Raw genomic sequence first — 20,170 nt, 5'->3', positions numbered from 1 at the left:
AAAGAACGCAATATAAATGCGCGTGCACATCATTAAAACAAAAAATATGATATTATCGCAGACGATATATATAACACACTCCTCACCACTGTCTTTTTGGCTAATTTGTGGAAAACCTCTTGCTAACATGTCAAAGCTTCATTTTAACCACCAATGCAACGATGCAATTATTTAGCTTACCTCTACATTCTTGCGAAGGGTTGATGTCTTGTCGAGATTTTATAAGCCGCTAGTTTGGTCTTCCTAGGCAAGTACAGCTTACACTGCATAATAGAGCATACATATGGCCAGGGGTTCACTTCATTTCCTTCGAGTTCAACTTCAGAATATGACGGGGTTTCGTTTTCAGCGGTGTCTGCACCACTAACGCCTGTTTTGTCCGTCTGCATCTTTCTTGTGATTTTTGCGCCAGTTTGCCCTCCTGCCCATTATTTACTGACGTAGTTTCCAGGGAGCGATTTATTTATTTTTTTTACTCAGTAATTAATGTGTTTTAAAATGTAGCGAAGTACAATACTTTAAACAAAATATACTTAAGTAAAAGTAAAATTACAGATTTAAAAAATTACTTTAAAAAGTATTAGTACACAAAAAAGCTACTCAATTACAGTAACGCGAGTAAATGTAATTCGTTACTTTCCACCTCTGATATATATATATATATATATGTATTGATATATATATATATATATGTATATGTATATATATATATATATATAATTTATACTTTTATTCAGCAAGAATATGTTAAATTGATAAAGTGATAGGAAATATTTCTATTTTGAATCAATGCTGTTCTTTTACACACACACACACACACACACACACACACACACACACACACACACACACACACACACACACACACACACACAAGAACAGAGTAAAATGAATATTTGGTCCTTGGCAGGTCTTACAATTTGAAATCTAAAATGAACAACATGACACATAACACCACTTCATTAATTATTTAACAAAAATAAAGCTGAAATGGAAAAGCCATGACAAAGTGACAAAGTTAGGACACATTTACTGTTAACATGGAAATTAAGAGTGTAAGTAGCAGTCAGGCTCTGCTAATCAAATACATTTGATTAACTGATCTTCAGCAAGAGTGAGCACCTCTAAAAGCAGAAGTTTGGGCAGTTTGCTGGTCAGGAGCCTTCAGGTTTGTGTTAACACAATGTCAAAGAGGAAAGACCTCAGCAGTGATCTTAGGGAAGCAATTGTTGCTGCCATCAGTCTGAGAAGAGTGATACAGCCATTTCCAAACAATTTGAAGTCCATCATTCTACAGTGAGGAAGATTGTTCACAAGTAGAAGACGTCCAAAAAAGACACCAATCTTCCCCAGCAGTCTCAGCAGATTCACCCCAACATCAGACCATGTAACGTTCAGAGAAATGGCAAACAACCCAAGAACTTCACTGCAGACTCGTCAGACCTCAGTTAACATGTTAAACGATCAAATTAATGACAGTACAATTAGAAAAATATGGGACAAGGCAGGTTTGGAAGGCTTTCCAGAGGAAAGCCACTTTTATCTAAAAAAAGCATGGCAGCATGGTTTAGGTTTGCAAAGCTACATCTGAACAAACCATAAGTCTTCTAGAACAATGACCCTTGAACAGATGAGACCAGGGTGGAGATGTTTGGCCATAATGCACAGTAGTACGTTTGATGAAAACCTAAAGAGCATATCAGCACAAACACCTCATACCAAAAGTCACATATGCTGCTCGAGGGCTGATGATTTTGGGCTTGATTTGTAGCCACAAATGAGTCGATCATGAACTCCTCTGTAAACCAAAGTATTCTAGAGGTCAGAATTGGATCATGCAACAGGACAATGATCCCAAGCACATAAGCAAATCTACAACAGAACAGCTAAAAAGAAAAAAAATCAAGGTGTTGCTTGCAACAGTTCAGTCAAAGTCTAGACATCATCCTGACTCTGTGCATAAACAAATGCCTACAAACCTCAGTTAACTGGAGTAACATTGTAATGAAGAGCGGGCCAAAATTCACCAATCACCAGAACTATGTGAGAGAATGATGAAGTCATACAGAATATGATTACTTCAAGTTATTTCTGCAGAAAGTGGAGCTACAGGCAACTGAGTAATGGGGTGTCCTAAATTAGCTTTTCCATCTTGGCTTTATTTTTGTTAAATTTTGACACCGTGTGATATGTCATGTGATATTGTTCATCTGAGGATTTATTTCCAAATTTTTAAAACGGGGCCAGATAGATTTTTATGATCTCCTGATACAGAAAACCATGTAATTTAATAGGGGTGTCCTAACTTTTTCATGTGACTGTATACACACACACAAACCACACAGCAGCCCAACTGTGTCCAACATTTATAATAAAATACATATTAGAATAATTTCTGTTGCATCACAGAAATAAATTCGATTTTAAAGTGTTTTAAAATGTTTCCCAATATTACTGCTTTTTTGATTCAGATGAAATAAATGCAGCCTTGATGAGCATAAGAGACTTTTTATTAAAAAGCATAAAAAAATCGTACTGATTCCAAACTTTTGAACGGCTGTGTGTGTGTGTGTGTGTTTGTATGTACTGTATATGAAATATACCGAAATAATGAAGAAATATACTGAATAACTCCAACAGTTTGTTTAGAGCTCTTTATGTTTCTCTAATCTATGTTTGTATCCCACAGTGTCCATGTGCAGCAGCGTGAGCCCGTACCATGAGGTGATGCGCATGGAGAGACGTCTGCGGTCGGCCTCTGAGGGTGCAGGAGGACCCAGACTTCACCTCAACCTCAGGGATCCTAACTGCATGGAGGGCAACACTTTATCCAAGCAGAGAACCAGTTCCTCATCTTCTAAACTGGGCAGCCTGGTAAATATAATGCCATTCTCAAATTCTCAAGCTCACATTTTCTAAAATCAGTCATAGATGAACTGGTCTATTTGATTTAAATGCATGACTGTCTTGTAAAACCATTGATGTAGACTCTCAATGTGTCTTTCCGAGGGATTAAATTCCCACCCACTGATATAATCGCAGTGCTTAATTAAACAGACAAATTCTCTCACACCATTTTACCCAGAAGGTCAGCAGGGCCAGTATCCATGGGTCACTTTTCCTCTGTAGAAGCTTCCAGCGCCTGAATGTAGAGTGCCTATAATTTATTTTTTATTAAATCCAAATGTCCAAAACATTTAATAAAAATTTTAGTCATTACTTGCTCATCCTCATGTCGCTCCAAACCTGTATGACTTTCGGTTTCTGTGGAACACAAGCCAGAGTTATTATAAGGAAAAAAAATATAAATATAAAAACTAATTTGAAATATGAATAAAAACTGTTAAGTGTCTAAATTATAATACATTAGCAGTGACACAAACAAAATATTTTTCATTCATGTACTGTTTGCTTTTTTGATGCAATTACAGTGAAAGGGGAATAAAGCTTCCAAGCTTAAAAAAAGACACAAACGTATATGAACACAAATAACTATTGTGTTACTTCAGAAGTCTTGTTATATATTGTGTATATATACAGTACAGACCAAAAGTTTGGACACACCTTCTCATTCAAAGAGTTTTCTTTTTTTTCATGACTATGAAAATTGTAGATTCACACTGAAGGCATCAAAACTATGAATTAACACATGTGGAATTATATATGGAATTATATACATGACAAAAAAGTGTGAAACAACTGAAAATATGTCATATTCTAGGTTCTTCAAAGTAGCCACCTTTTGCTTTGATTACTGCTTTGCACACTCTTGGCATTCTCTTGATGAGCTTCAAGAGGTAGTCACCTGAAATGGTCTTCCAACAGTCTTGAAGGAGTTCCCCGAGATGCTTAGCACTTGTTGGCCCTTTTTCCTTCTGTCTGCGGTCCAGCTCACCCCTAAACCATCTCGATTGGGTTCAGGTCCGGCGACTGTGGAGGCCAGATCATCTGGCGCAGCACCCCATCACTCTCCTTCTTGGTCAAATAGCCCTTGATGCCTTCAGTGTGACCCTACAATTTTCATAGTCATGAAAATAAAGAAAAGGTGTGTCCAAACTTTTGGTCTGTACTGTATATACTGTTAAATGCATGGATATGTGTATAGTAATGAACCCAAGTTCTAATTAACATTCATCATACTGCAAGATTTATTTTTATTTTATTTTTTAATTATGCTTTCATGTTCCACAGAATAAACAAAGGCAAGTGTGCAATTAAATAGAGAACTGTTGTGTGTATTCAAGAGGTTTAAACTGATTGTAGTATAAATACACCTTAACTTGAAAGGTCCAGGTTCTGGTGAGTCAGTACTATGGTAAAACTTAGCCCTGAAGAAAAAAGGACAATCTAATCGACTCTGAAATGTAATTGAAAATCCCAAAGCAGGTGAAAGATATAAGAATATTTCCAAGTCGTTGAATATTCTGCGGAGTGCAGCTAAATCAATAATTATGAAATAGAAAAGAGTGGCACTGCTGTGAATCTACCTAGAGCAGACTGTCCCGAGCTACTGTGCGAGAAGCAGTTTTTTGTGATGCTTCATTGTAACCTAATCACTGGGTCTCATGGATTCTCATTCCTCAATCACAAGTTCAGTTTCTTAAGAAAAACTCTGATCGTGAAATATCTAGTTCACAACATAAAACAGCCTTTTTGTACTGCAAGGTTTTTTTTAAAGCCACCATCTGTTTATTTATTAAAAGCAGACTCCAGAAAAATATTGTCCTTTTAATCTTGTCACAAGACCTCATAATAAACCTGTGGATTATGGGTAATAATAGGAGCACAGTTCATAGCAGGCCATTTGAAGTCCAACAGTGATTGTGTTGAAGTTTGTTCAAGGTGGTGGAGCACAAGCAGTTCTTTCATTCCTGTAGTTTTCAGTAAGAACAAATATATGTACAGTGCTAACTTTTAGCATGCTAAAGTTCTACCAGAGACTTCAGATGTACAAAGGCGGTGCACTCATATTACTATGAATAGGAGAATACGCAATTACATTATTATGGTGGATTAAGTCCCGGTTAAAGTCATGACATCACTGCAGTGAAGCTCTGTTTGCCATAGAGACAGTCACTGTCCTGAGACCCCTGCTGAGGACTAACGGCATGTGAACATTGGATGGGCCAGCCTGAAATAGAAGCTTTTTCTAATGTTATTTGAACATAATAAAAAAACAACTTTTATTTCCCCATTCAAGTAAAAAAACGACTTGGCCTTGGACACCCAAATAGCTGTCTGGAGGCATTGCAAATATCGCTGCTGAGTGAACAGATATTTCTTGAAAGGGACTTTGTTACTGCACTCTTTCCGCATTCTAAAACTCAAATATTTAAATGTACCTGTGCTGAAAATATTAACTAGTTGACCTCATACGTAGTTATTAGATGTGTAACAGGATAGTCAACCATACTAACCTATTCCTATTTACTAGTAGTTTGCTTCTTGAAAATGTACACTGATTTGAGAACAGCTGAAGTACTGTCAATACTCTGAACTACTAATAAATGTACACTATTACTCAAATGTTTGGGGTTGGTAAGATTTGTAATGGCTTTAAAAGAAGTCTCTTATGCACACCAAAACTGCATTTATTTGATTACAAATACAGAAAAACAGCAATTTTGTGAAATATTATTACAATATTAAATGTGCAGTATGGAATTTTTGGCCACCAGGGGTCACTCAATCAAAACAATAACATGAGACGTACTTTGATGACGTCGGGAAAGAGCGTAGGCTCATGGGAGTTGTTGTTCATTGGAACACGCGCTCTGTCGCTCCCCACATTCCTCACTCATTTTAACTGAGGCCGGCGACACACTGGATGCGTGGCGCAAGCGTCTCAGCTGCGTGGCGTGTCAGTTTTTAATTCGGCTCCCATGTTAATAGGTTAGAGCAGGGTTCCTCAAATCTTGCCCTGGAGGTCCAATGCACTGCCGAGTTTAGCTCCAACCCTGATGAAAGTCACCTGCCTGTGATTTTCTAATGATCCTGAAGACACCGACTGGCATTGATTAGCATGCTCAGGTGTGGTTGATTAGGGTTAGAACTAAACTCTGCAGTAAAGTGGATCTCGAGGTCGAGATTTGAGGATCCCTGGGTTAGAGCTTGCAGACTGCCTGCGTGAGACGCGTGTCTCAGGCGCGGATCGAGCCGCGCGGAAAATGTGTGCATGCTAGAAATAGAACCGACGCCTATTTTTCACGCGACACGCACGCGTGTTGGAAGCGTTTCCAGGCAAAATATAATAGGAAAATGTGTTTATATGTAATTTTGGACACAAATACATATTAATTCATGACATTTTGATGTTTGAAAGTCTATAGGTTGACATAAATTCAGATACAAATGTAATTTAAAAAATAAATAAATAATTATCGATTTTCAAATATTGCACCTGTCAAACATAAGTCTATTTTGCCGTCAATACTGTTGACGGTTTCCTTTATCAGTAGGCTTTATATTTATGTTCAACATGAAGTATAGATATTGTTGTCATGAAGACAAGAGCCTGGTCTGTCGGCGGTCTCCCTCTATGTCACCTACACTTCTGGCACGCAGCAGAGCAGCACGCAGCCACTGTGTCACCGGCCTTAGTATTTTGACAATCACGTATTTTCGAACGGAGAGATATATGAATTATCAGACCCCTATCAAATCTTATTTGCCTTTCGTTAATAATTATAATTAGGCTACGTTTATACTATGATATCGAACAAGATAGTGAACTGCATTTGAAGCTACTTTATCCAGCTAGATATAGAACACATGTAGATTTACATTATACTCTTCATGAGAGCTAGTCCGTCTGCGTTTTACACAAGACATCATCGTTTCACAAAATATACGGATAGATATAGTTAGCTGAATGGATGCATACCTGTTTATTAGAATGCAAGCATCTCTCTGTAGTTTCAGCTGGTCACGAAGCTCTCTCTATCTTGGAAATGCAACTCCAATATTTACCAGTGTCTCGTTTCTTCTTCGTCCCAAAACCTTCTCAGGTCATTTATTTCACTCGTACGTTTACGCTTCACAGAACGTGCAGGCAAAGCATAATCATGATCCATAACTAAGTTATTGATTGAGGTATAAATACGAATATAAACAATATAAATATAAAATATAATAGTCTCGATCAAGGCTAGCTACTACTTTTTCTTCTTCGTCTCGTCTTTGCTTCTGTTCACCTTTGTATATGGCGGCTCCGCCGGGTTCTGCAGGAAGTTAGATAAACTAGAGGGGTCAAAGTTTATATGACGCCATAGACGGGCGACAAAACGGAAATAAAGAAACGTGCCGTGTCTTCTAATTAAACTATAATTTTCTCCGGATTTTAAAGTTCGTGGAAACTGTCGGGATAATGTAAGTACACAACAAAAAAAAAAAAATAACATAGATATAGTGATATCTGCTATTTTTAAAGCAGAAAAATTACATATTGTGCCTTTAAAATAGAACGGTTATTTTAAAGCTGATTTTTCAATAGCCATTGTTACACCAGACTTCAGCATCACTTGACCTTTCAGAAATCATTCTAATATATTAATTTGGTGATGAAGAAATGTTCCTTATATTATCGAAACAGTTGTGCTGCTTAATATTTTATGGAAACCGTAATACAGGATTCTTAGTCCATTTATTTGAAATATAATATTCGCTAACATTATAAATAAATGTCACTTTTGTCTCACTTAATCCATTCTTACTTTATAAAACTAATTTCCTTCAAAAAAAAGCAAAAAAGAAAAAAGCGTACTGACCCCAGACTTTTTAATGGCTAAAAAAAGTTAGCAGTGACTATTTTTAGCTTGTGCCATTCATTGGTGATAGATAAAGAATTCAGCTTGAGTGAGATTTTAGACAAAACCCTTATAGGAAAACATTCTTTTAATTAGTAAGGAAAAACAATGGGTCATACTTTTGGCTAGTTCCTATAACGTTATAAAGGCTTTGTTTTGTTTCTCGATAATGTAGCCTGCACCTGCACAGCTTGAGGCCAAAGTAATTGCTCTTGTTTTCCAGGGTAGCGGAGGGAAACGCCACATCCTGTCTGATTGTTCTTTAATGCTTGCTAAAGTGCCACTGCTAATTTGTCATCAAGTCATGTGCCGAGCAAAATTTGTGAGTGAAGGTTACCTTTACTCTGGCTGGGCTGACCTGGCCTTTCCATTTACATTATCCTGCTTGGCAGTTGTTCTTGGATGAGGCTACATCCTGAAGGCAGCGTGTCTGATCAGGTTTGTCAACAGAAATCGGAAATTGTAGGAAACGTGTTGCATGTTATAGGCCAATTTGAGGATCCAGATTCTTGTATTTTCGAAGCAGTGCTAGATAAAGATAAATTGATATGTGAGCCTACTTTTTAATTGACGGATGAAACCGATTTGTTGAAGGAAAATCCTCTTTTATGGTGCCGCCAAGTTCAGAGAAAGGGCAGCATTTTGCGTTGTGCAAACTGCACGGAACAATGAACATTGTTATCTGTGATGTCCGGTTTGCGAATGAATGAGTCGGCTCTTAATGAATCAGTCTCAAACATGTCCCAAACTCACAAGTTGTTTGTAAGAATTGGTCTAATAACTGACTCACTCACTGAAGCGTGAGTCATTTTAAAAATGAACTTAAGCATGAAAAACGTGATCTTTATTTATTTAAAAGAAAATCATTTGTTTTCTGAATGTTCCATTTTAAAAGCCAGTGAGTTGCTACCTACTCATTTTTATTTTAAGCCCTCTTTAAAAAAAAAAAAGAAAAGAAAAGAAAGAAAGAATTTGTGTGTGTGTGTGTGTTCTGTGTAAAGTCTTTTTTGTAGATTTTTCTAAGCTGACGCTGTAATCACCAAAGAATGTAAATGCTCATTAACATACTTTTTACAGGGCTGACTCACATAACTTTTTATGTACAGTACACACAAAGACAGACAGGAAAAGGGAAGTATTCCATTGTCACAGTGAGAAATTGTGGTTATGCTCACTGCTCTCAAGGGAAGCATGCCAGTTATTGCTCTCTGTGTTCTTCCAACATTAACATTTGAGGAACTACAGTAGTTTCCCATTTCTGTAATCTTTGGCCAACACGCTTGTAAATCACATAAGTGTTGTTTGGTAATTTGGGTTTGCCTTTTGTAGCTTAATTTGCATCAAGATGGTTCTTGTTTGATACAGCCTAATTGTTTTTAGCTTGCAATCAACCTTTATTTTGTAGAGCAGGAGACTTTGGTCTTGCTGATGAATGAAACTTTTGGCAGCAGCCAGTGCTGGTTAGCTGAATGTGCCTGAAGGGTTTTCAGAGTTTCACTTATGAAAAATCTGCCTTATTGAATCAGGCCTTATTTTGCGCAATACACTGTGGCCTAAACTTGAAACTAAAAGTAATCACTACTGACTTAAAGAGTCAGTTCACCCAAAAATGAAAATTCTGCGATTATTTACACAACCTTGTGCTGTTCCAAACCTGTAAGACTTTTTCTTCTTCGTAAAACCAATTCAGAGATTTTTGATGAAATCCAAGAGCTTTCTGACCCTCAACCCCCAAATGTTGTTTGGACATTGTTAAAATAGTCCATGTGATATTAGTAGTTCAACGTTTTTTGTGAAGCTATAAAAATACTAATTTTCTGCAAAGAAAACAAAAATAACTTCTTTATTTAATGATTTATTTTCCGTGTTAATCTTCGACACTCGTTCATGACGGTACCATGACCATTTGAATCAGGTCTCATTTTTTCCCTACAGTTACTTCAGTATCTCATTACTGTACCAAGAGGCACGTGTTCTTAACACGTCTTGCAATGGATCTTAAGCGTGGTTGCCCTGAGTTCAGTTCGGGTCATTTCCTAATCCCTGGGATATATTTGTGCAAATGTTTTCCAACTCTTTGTAAGAATTTTTGGTAGCAGCACAGATTTCTAGTTCTGAATGAAGTGAAGTGAAGTGAAGTGAAGTGACATTCAGCCAAGTATGGTGACCCATACTCAGAATTTGTGCTCTGCATTTAACCCATCCGAAATGCACACACACAGAGCAGTGAACACACACACACACACTGTGAGCACACACCCGGAGCAGTGGGCAGCCATTTATGCTGCGGCACCCGGGGAGCAGTTGGGGGTTCGATGCCTTGCTCAAGGGCACCTAAGTCGTGGTATTGAGGGTGGAGAGAGAACTGTACATGCACTCCCCCCACCCACAATTCCTGCCGGCCCGGGACTCGAACTCACAACCTTTCTATTGGGAGTCCGACTCTCTAACCATTAGGCCACGACTTCCCAGAATGTGTCTGAAGGTGTATCCTTGCAAAACCTGCTAATGTGAAACCTGTTAGATTGCCTCCTCAAATACAGTTTTTTTTGTTTATTTTCTCAAAGGAAAAAAAAAAGTGATTTCAGAAATACAAAGGGAGGAAAAGTTGTTTACATTCCCATTGAACTGTTTTGGCCTTTTTGTCAAGGGCCGCAGGGTATTTCGTTAATAAGTAAAGCATGTTTTCTCCTGACACTGACATGAAAAGATCAGAAAAATCAATCTGAACATCGGGAGATGGAGAGTGAGTCACACCAAATGTCAGCTCTCTGTCATCTCAATCCCTCAGAAATAAACGCTTGAAGAAAAAAAGACTATCTTTTCATCACCTCTTTCTTTTTTCATTCACGCAGACATTTTATCGTGCACTGGCAGTTTTTGTCCTTCGTTGTCAATATCTGTGATTAGTGACCTTGTTGATTGAGACCGTTTGCATGAATATGCACATAAACAACCTGTGTTCAGCCATTTATGTTTACAAGGACATTTATGAACCATGACACTGTTCTTCTTCAATATATCCAAATACGCTGTCTGAACAGGTCACTGAATAAGGCCATTCACTTCATCAATACTACATTCTTACAGAAATTACAACATTAGTGATGCATTATGTTCATTTTGTCATCTGGCATCGTAATATTTCACAGAGGTAAAGGCCAGGCTGTTTCATTTCCTGAGAGTCTTAATTAGGTGCCCAGCGACCCTTTAATTTCTAGCAAAGTCAAAGTTAAGGCACTTTTCTGTTCTGATGCACTATCCAGTCCTTTGCTCTGTCCTGCTTAATTAGCCATAGAGCTGCACTTTTCCACTTTAATAGGACATAATAGCTGCTCTTTTGCCTTTTTTCCTTTTACATGCACTTTTAAATAAGATTAGCTTGAAATACTCCATCCAGAGCTTTGCTCAATCCAGCTTGTGTGTTATAATAAACAACCCTGTTTTAGAGTTATTATTCTTACCTTTAGCTTTCAATCCTAAGGTATGTTTTTTTCATGCTGGGCACAAGATGGCAGTGTGACACTTTGAAAGGAATCGCACAGGGTTTCTGCTTCTTGAGTGCACAGTGGAATTTTTTTGTGCTGTTTAGTCAGATGTGTGGAAAGGTTGCTGTGGAGGCGTCTTTAAATCAAATTAAATCCTCTTTTGTCGTCTTGCTTTAGCAAAGAGTCCATGACACGCAGCTGGAGGTTTGAGCTTAATTTAAGAAAGTCATTAGTCACTTCTAACTGCAAAGTAGAGACATTAAATTGGATTCTAAATATGTCATAACTACTAAAATATGATTCTTATATGGATACCAGGTCTCAACAGGTCTTTTTTTTTTCTATTGGCCTGAACATATAAGGTTTGGTTGTCCTCATTTTTACCATTTTTACTGGCCTCATTACAAACAGATGGTACAATGATAGTGTCTGTGTGTGTGTGTGTGTGTGTGTGTGTGTGTAAGACATTAAAATATTAATATATTTTTCAGAACAAATTATGTTCTTTAAAAATATTAACAAACAATGCAATCATATATATTTTAGGTTATAAAAAAAAAATGTAATTCTTTTGCAGTTAGAACTGGAACTAAGTCATGTACTAAGTCAAATGTATAATTACTATATTCTGTAATAAAAAATTCATTAATTATGTGCAACAACATAACCCCATGTGTTGGTGAATTATAGCATGTAATAAAATGGACCCAGAACCATACTCGCGGAGCTCTCCTTAGCAATATTTTTTTATTTTGACGTTTGCATGATATTTTTTTTCCCTCTTTTCCAGGATGTTTTGAATAACCTTGGCTCATCTGAGTTGGATGAGGATGACCTGATGCTGGATCTCGACCTCTCGGATGACCAGCGACCTCACCATGGTATGTTTTTTCCAGACTCCAGTTGCTCTCTCCTTTTTTGCTCCACACTCTCAAAGATATATTATGGCGTTTATCTCTCATTCATATTCATGCTGTTAAATCTCTGAAAATCTTGTTATAGTAATTACACATTCTTATAATAGCTGCATCGCTTGAAGAAATGATGTTTCCCATAGATATAAAAAGATAAGCCCTTATCCCCCCCAACCCCCAGCTTTAGCTGAAGAGGACTTGGGCAAATCTTTCAAATTTAATACCTTGTAAAATATTACACCATAAAGTTATGCACGCATACAGTTATGAATTAGTCATGTCGTCATCTTAATTTTCCAAATGTTCTGATATATCAGGAGGAGTTACATCAGCACATGTGACGCTACACGTTAACATGCACCACAGGCAAAGCCTCTAGACCGATAAACACTGCGAATGTCATTGCTGATATTTACTGAAGCAGTTTTTTTTGCAAGAGAAGTAAATATTGCAGCGCCTGTGCATGAAGTTATTTTGGCATGCACTTCCCCTAGATCAGTGGTTCTCAGCCGGTTTTGCTTCAGGACCCAGATTACACATTGGACAAGTGGCGACCCAACAAAGCACAAAATTTTGTTTGTTGTACAAAAATGTCTTTAAAATATAAATAAATTCCTTATTTTAGGGAAGTTGAAGCTTATTTTCAGCCATAAGCTTTTTTTTTCTTTCTTTTTTTATTTTATTTGCCATTACAGCCCCACGGGAGAATTCCAGTCAATCCCTTGCATCATTCCTCAACCTGCTGCCTTCACCCCTCGAGGCCTCCACCGACCGGACCCCTGGAAGAGATCCCAAGGAGCCCCCCCTCAGGTATCTTTTCCTCACTGCAGCTTCTACTCTAAATTTCACAAATGCAGTGTAGACATGAATGGGTTACTTTGTATTCATCAAACAACTATCACTGCTTCCACAGAAATAATAAATAAGCAGCATATTTGATTTCATCATTGATAATAAGAAATGTTTCTTGAGCACAAAATCATCATATCAGACTGATTTCTAATTCAGGTCTTCCAGCCAGTTCTGTCATACTTTTACAATTAATTTTCAATGAGTCAAAAAGAATGCACGTCACGCCTCTGTTTATCAATTTGCACTGGCTACCAATAGCTGCTTGCATAAAATTCAAGGCATTAATTAAGCTTTTCCCTGACTTTAACATGATATGTTCCCATCTGTTGAAATGACCTTCCCAAATCAAGAATCGGATAAAACACATCTCTTCCATCTTTATTTGACCCTCTAGCTCTAGCACTCACTATTCCAATTCTGTTCTTAAAAAACAAAAAAGTGCCCCTTTTAGACTTGGACTCTATTAATTTACTTATTGCTTATTTTCTTAAAAAAAAAACAACAACACTAACTTCTCTATTCTTTTTTTTAAATATACAATTAACAAAAACCTTGCTACATTATGTGTACTGCGTTAGGTTAACTGAGACTTGTTATAGCACGTGCATATCATTGCTCTTTTGTTGATTTTGATTGCTTCCATTGTCCTCATTTGTAAGTCGCTTTGGATAGCATCGGCTAAATAACTAAATGTAAACGTAAATTATTTCTGAAGGATCATGTGACACTAAAGACTGAAATAATGGCTACTGACAATTCAGCTTTGCCATTACAGGAATAAATTAGATTTAATAATATTTCAAATAGACAATTATTTACATTTTTAACATTTCTCAATATTACTGTTTTTATTTGATCAAATAAATGCAGTCTCGGTGGGCATATGAGAATTCTTTCAAAAATAATTCAAAACCATTTAAAATCGTCAAAAAAATTGTCAGCATTGCATTGCAGAGATATTATTAAATTCATATTTGTTCAGTAGTTAAACTCTTTTATGAAAATATTTCATTTTCTTACTGTTTATAGTTCCTTAGAGGGAATGCTCAACCACAAATGAGCATTGTTTCATCCTTTACTCACTCTCATGTTCTTTCAAACGTCAGTTACTTTTTCTTTTGTGCAACAAAAAAGATGATATTTTCTAAATTTCTAAATCTTCTTGTTTTTTTTTGGTCCATACACCAAATATCATCTTTTATGTTCCACAGAAGAATGAATTTCATTCAAATCATCTATGCTTCAGTTTATGACACGTTACTCATATATGCAAGTAAAAGCTATTACATGTTTATAAATAAGCATTTTAATAACATTTAAAATAACATTTAATGTATAAAACTGGGAATTTATTTTGAAAGTTTGAAAAGAAATTGACATTTTAGTAGCAGAATCTTCGAAAATTTACAAAAAGCAGCAAGCATGTCAAATGGTCCATCATCATCCATCATGTAAAAAATGATGGATGATATATTGATGGAAAGAAGTTTGGTTTTACAGAGATTTGCAGCCTCTCTGTATGTGTGGTATAAGTATATTGTGCTATTCTGAGAATATTCATTTTGGAGCATCAGTACTCAGTTGAGGGATTGCCCTGCTATGTCAAACAGAAGCACAGCTTTAGCCAGATTTGAAGCATTTTGATGAAATGAAGTTGCAGTGTACCAAATAAACTACAGCGATCGCTAACTAGCATGCCAAGAAATACAGTCATGACCGTGTTGGCATGAGAATAAGCTAATTTATACAGTTGTGTTCTCAGTGGAAGTGAGTCCTGCTTCTTCCACTGCTTTGCATCTTGTTCCCTAAACTATCAAACTTTCTCTGATGTATTGACATGGGCATTGACTGACTGCGCCGACAGTTTGTATGATTTGATAACGTTCTCTCAAACTCGGTCTGCTCTGACTGGCAGTTTCATCCTCATGCGTAATGACAGCAGAGTCATTTCAGAGCTGGATGAATCCCATGTGGACACAGAGCAAATTATATTAGCATGGAAATTAGCCTAGAAAATTGAATACATTTCCTGACCTTATAATTATTTGTACAGTTTTTAGAGCATGCCCCAAAATAGAGCGGGTTTATTTAGAAATGATTACAGAATGTACTGAAACTACTACATTTCAGCTACTTGTAATAAGTCCTTTATTTGTTTTCTGTGTAAGTAGAAGGTTTAATGTTTTAAATGCAACACCGCTGCGCCAAATATTACCTTATATTGCTGAAAGGTTATGAGAAGTACTTTTCCAAACCTACACTGTTATATGACATTTTATAGTATATTTGAGCTAGCGAATGCCTCATAAAAGCCGTGCTGCTTCTGGAAAGTGTATTTTCGCCTTGTCAGCATGTGGTGATTGAATGACCTTGTCTTGATATCTTTGACACAGTTTTGAATGAGATTTCTTACCGAGTAGCCCTGCAAGCTCCTTTTTTGCGTTATTGCTACATTTGAGGAAGTTGTGTATTTATTTTCTAAATTGATGGCACCCCAGGACTGTTCTGTTCTCATTATGTTAAAGATCTCACAATTTGTGCACAAAGGTCTAGGCTTTTTCATCGTCAGCTGGGCTATTGCTATTCATGCTGGGCTAGCTAATATTATTAGTAATTATTTGTGGCATGGTATGATGTATTAACAGTGCATTTAAAGGGATAGCTCACAAAAAAATTACATTTCTGTTTATTTACTTATGCAATTTTAATCATGCCATTACATTTTTGTAAAAAAAGAAAAGCAATATCTTAAATGTGTAGTATCTTGTAGTTTTTTATACTTTTTTTTTTTTAATAAACAACATTTCATAGTGTTTTTAAACCAAAAGTACAGAAAAACCACAACCAGTATATATGACTTGTACACAATACTTGAGTCTTCTGAAACTGTATAATAGCTTTATGTAAGAAATACACTTAAATGTAGGTTATTTTTTTACTGGGAATTGGGAAATGTTTCCTTCACTGCGTCTCTCAAAGATCATACTACATACAGTTACAGGGTCAGTAAGACATATTTTTTATTTATTTATTTTGAGATATTACATTAATCAAAACTGACATTTTGTAAATGTATGGATTGTCTTTAATTTTCAAAATAATGCTTTACTTTTAAACTTTCTATTCATGAAGGATCACGGTGTGATGTGTTTAGCAAAAAAAAAAAAAAAATTATTAAATTGATAATAATAATAATTGTTTCTTAAGTGTATCTTGACCACCGTATCAGAATATTAGAATAATTTCTGAAGGATCATGTGACAATAAAGACTGGAGTAAATGTATTGGTAAATTACATGTGAAAAATATTTTACAATAAAAAAGTTATTTTAAATTGCAATAATATTTCACACTACTACAATATTTTTTGTTAAATAAATGCAGGGAGTATAACCGATTTGTTTTTTGAAAACATAACATCCTCCCAAATATTTGCAAACTTTTTTGAACAGTAGTATATTTAGATACATCACATTTGGGTATGACACGAATCTGAATAATGACTTAAATTTTGGTCTGTTCCTTACACAAAACCTCTGAAGAATATAGCTCACCAGTCATGGATTTTTCTTTTATTTACTGGAGCTCTGCCTGCCATGATCACAGTGAACTACTGTTGTATGGAAGAAGAATGCATGCCATAAAGGCAGCATACTGCTTTGGAACAACACGAGAATGAGTAAATAATCGCAAACTTTCATCTTTTGGTGTACTATTCTTTTTGTTTCTCTTAGCATCTAATAATTCACTCAGCATTGAAAATAATGAAACTCAAAAGAAGTAAAGTAGTTGGCTTTTTCCTCGTGTTTGTCAAATCCATCATTCGGAAGACGGGAGAGAAACGGCTTCAAAGATGCATGGGATTGCGGTACAGTGTCATTATGGCGGGGAGGTGTCAGCTAGTATAGATGTCTTTAATGGACAGTGGCTGGGAGGCCTGTTTTCTGCTGTGAGTCAGCTCAGCTAGAGTTGAGGATGCACTGTTTGATGGGCTATAATCCTACACCCTGACTAAGTGACAAGATATATTATCCCAAGGCGAAATCTGGGCTGTTGGTGTGGAAAACGCATCAGCCGTCAGCGAGACTGATGCACAGCAGCTCGTGTTATGTTTTTCTCGCTCGGATACGCTGCGCTAGCCCATTTTACAGCTCTGAAGAGAGGCAGAAGGAAGTGTTTTGCTCTGTGAACGGAGGCAGAAAGATGAAGCTATAGGAAGAGACGAAAAAAGAGCTCCGTCTATTTTAGCAGTGCTGCCAAAGACCGTGTAAAGGTTTATGATTGGGTTTCTCTTATACAGCTTTCATACCGAGAGAAAGTCACAGAAACGGAAATCCTCAACCGTATCTTTTTTTTTTTGTCATTTTGTGAGGAACAAAATGACCAAGTCTTAATGCAGTTTGATCAGATTTAGTTATACTATCAGCAAGGTCGTCTAGGAGGGAAAAAAAATCTAATTGTTCATAAGACCCAGTCAGTTTCCTTATACGTTTTCTCTAAATCATATTTTGTTCGTCTTTTCTTTAGAGGTGCACTCAGTCATTTTTTCCTCATTAAAAGTTTCACGTAAAGAAATGAATTTTTTTTTTTTTTTTTTTTTTTGACTTTAAGACTTCAGTTAGAAATTACAGTAAAGTAAGACCCTTCCTGGTGACTTCCATGAACAGGCATGTTTGCTACAGAGCTGGACTGCATGCATGAAAAAAGGGCATTCGTCTGAATTCCCAACAACATTCTAGCTATTTTTGATTAAGTAAAATAAAGACTACTTACTACTAGAGATCGACCGATATGGGTTTTTCTATAGCCAATGCCGATGTTTAGAGGTCAGCGTCAGCCGATGGCCGATATGTGCTGCCGATTTTTAGGGCCGATATCTTGAAGTTTTCCCCTTCATTTGCATGCTAAAATGTCACAGTAATAATAAGTGGATGCACAACATTTCTAAACTTATCATCATTTATTGAGCACTGACTTGAACCATCTCTCGAATCTTAATTTTGTGCACTGCACGGTATTAAAATAAAAAATGTATCCAAAGTTAACCAAACAAATCAATAAGCTGACCAAGTATTACATATATAAAACAGGTAATAAATATATATATATATAAGTCAATCATTTACATAAAAGTTTTAGAGCATTTATCAAGTAGAATTTTTCAAGTTTGTTGGAACATAAATGTAAATATAAATATACATTTAAATAAAAAACAATTTTAGAAATAAAAATCAATTAAACTAAAAAAAAAAAAAAAAAAAAAAAAAAATATATATATATATATATATATATATATATATATCTATAAAATAGATAGTGCTGCAAACACACTAGCAACCAGCAACATTTGTGTTTGGTATAAATGACACAGAACATCTAAAGTGCATTCTAACTTCAAACTTACATCACAGTCTGTTCATTATTAAAATAAAGTACACTCAACCAAACATTTAAAAGGTTACACTGGTCAGTTTAAATAGACCGTAGTATACCGGTCCACTCTACTGTTATGCACGTTTTTGCTCATGTGAAGAGGATGATCTTTTCCGTCTAGTTTACATTAAAAAAAAATAAATAAATAAATATATATATATATATATATATATATATAATAGTTTAACATTTCCAAATACATCTAGTCAAACCCGCGCTCGCTCGTCCTCGTATGGATCGGATCATTTTTCGGATCAGCAAAAAAAGGCCAAGACAAATAAACATACATTTTGTCTTTTTTTATTAACATTAAAGTATTAAATTAAAATATATGAAATCAACTTAAAGTGCACAAGGCATAATACCTTCTTTTTAACATAATAGCCCGACTTCTCATCTTCCAGTCTGCTGTGAAGTGATCAGTTTATCGTCACAGAGCTCTCCATCCCCCTGGACGTCCAACCTTCTGTCGTGAGCGCAACAGAGGATGCTCGGGATAGTTCATCCACAACTTTTTTCTTCTCCTGTTCATAAAGATCTGGCACAATCTTTTCACTCTAACCTCTTTCCTTCATCATTATATCTGACAGGTACGCCAAAATGCGCGGGGCGTTCAAGCTCCTCCGTTCCTCCGCTCGCCATGACCACTGAGTGTGGACTGAACATGCGCAGCTTTTTTTTTTTTTTTCATAAATCAATCCGCGGGTCACATTTGTGCCGAACCGAAGATATTGATCAGAACAGATCTGGGATCAATGATGATCCGTTGCAGCACTACTATATTTGAATATATAAATTTGAAAACATTGAAAACATTTGAAAACATTGCAGTTGCGTTTTAAAACAACAACGAGCACCACGAAACCATTTAAAGAGGCGCGTTCAGCGGTCTCCTTGACCGGAAACAGTCAACAAAGTAAAATGATCTCCAACGTGTGGCGTGCTCTCTTCATTTTATAAAATTATCATAATCACATCTATTCATTTTACAATCCTGCTATACTAGCATTTTATTCAGACTAAAACCTCTTTAATTTGGGTGAGAAAGCTTTTTTCCAAGTGGCTTTTGCACATAATAATAATACCGCTGCAGACACATTTTGCAGCATTAAGGTTATTAATTGATCGTTAATTTAAACGACGATCGATCATGGAAATTATCGAATATTGACATCTCTAAATACAAATGAGTTGGGTGGAAAACTGGTTATTGTCTGCATCAAACCATGCTTCCGAACAAATTTCATTCACCGTTCTGGGCAGCTCCAGGACAGCTGTCTCTCCGAGCACGCTGCTGTCTGTGAGCGGGGCGGAGTAACGTCAGAGACAGTTTACTTTGGTAATGTCACGCTGCAGTGTTTGTGACAGCTGCCAACTTCTCCACCCCATTTACAGAGTGAAATTCTCTGACTACCTTTATCTCCCAGGACTGTTGTTGAATCTTCCAAAAGTTTTGGCTTGGGGTGCTTCACATGCAGCGGCAGCAGCAGCACTTTCCACCGCACCAATAACACGGGGCTGCCCGCTGACGTGCCTGATGTTAAATCGGCGCTACTAAACACTGATATCGGCCGATGCCGATATATTAAAAAAATGACAAATATCGGCCCGATATATCGGCCGACCTCTACTTACTACCATAAGGGTGCAAGTTTGATTCACTAAACATATAAACAGC

At 36.5% G+C, this 20,170-nt stretch overlaps 1 protein-coding gene across 3 annotated transcripts in view; it reads left to right on the top strand.

Moving 5' to 3' along the window:
* Nucleotides 1-20,170, top strand: part of ccser1 (coiled-coil serine-rich protein 1) — an 81,446-nt gene that overhangs the window by 10,064 nt on the left and 51,212 nt on the right. For all 3 annotated transcript variants that reach the window (XM_059503526.1, XM_059503527.1, XM_059503528.1), the window contains exons 3-5: nt 2,690-2,874; nt 12,084-12,174; nt 12,903-13,017. In XM_059503526.1, the coding sequence (XP_059359509.1) occupies nt 2,690-2,874; nt 12,084-12,174; nt 12,903-13,017 (391 nt within the window). The remainder of the gene's footprint in view (nt 1-2,689; nt 2,875-12,083; nt 12,175-12,902; nt 13,018-20,170) is intronic.

Source organism: Carassius carassius, chromosome 21 (assembly GCF_963082965.1).
Source record: "Carassius carassius chromosome 21, fCarCar2.1, whole genome shotgun sequence".
Classification (NCBI taxonomy): Eukaryota; Metazoa; Chordata; class Actinopteri; order Cypriniformes; family Cyprinidae; genus Carassius; species Carassius carassius.
This window is presented reverse-complemented; position numbering and strand designations above follow the sequence as displayed.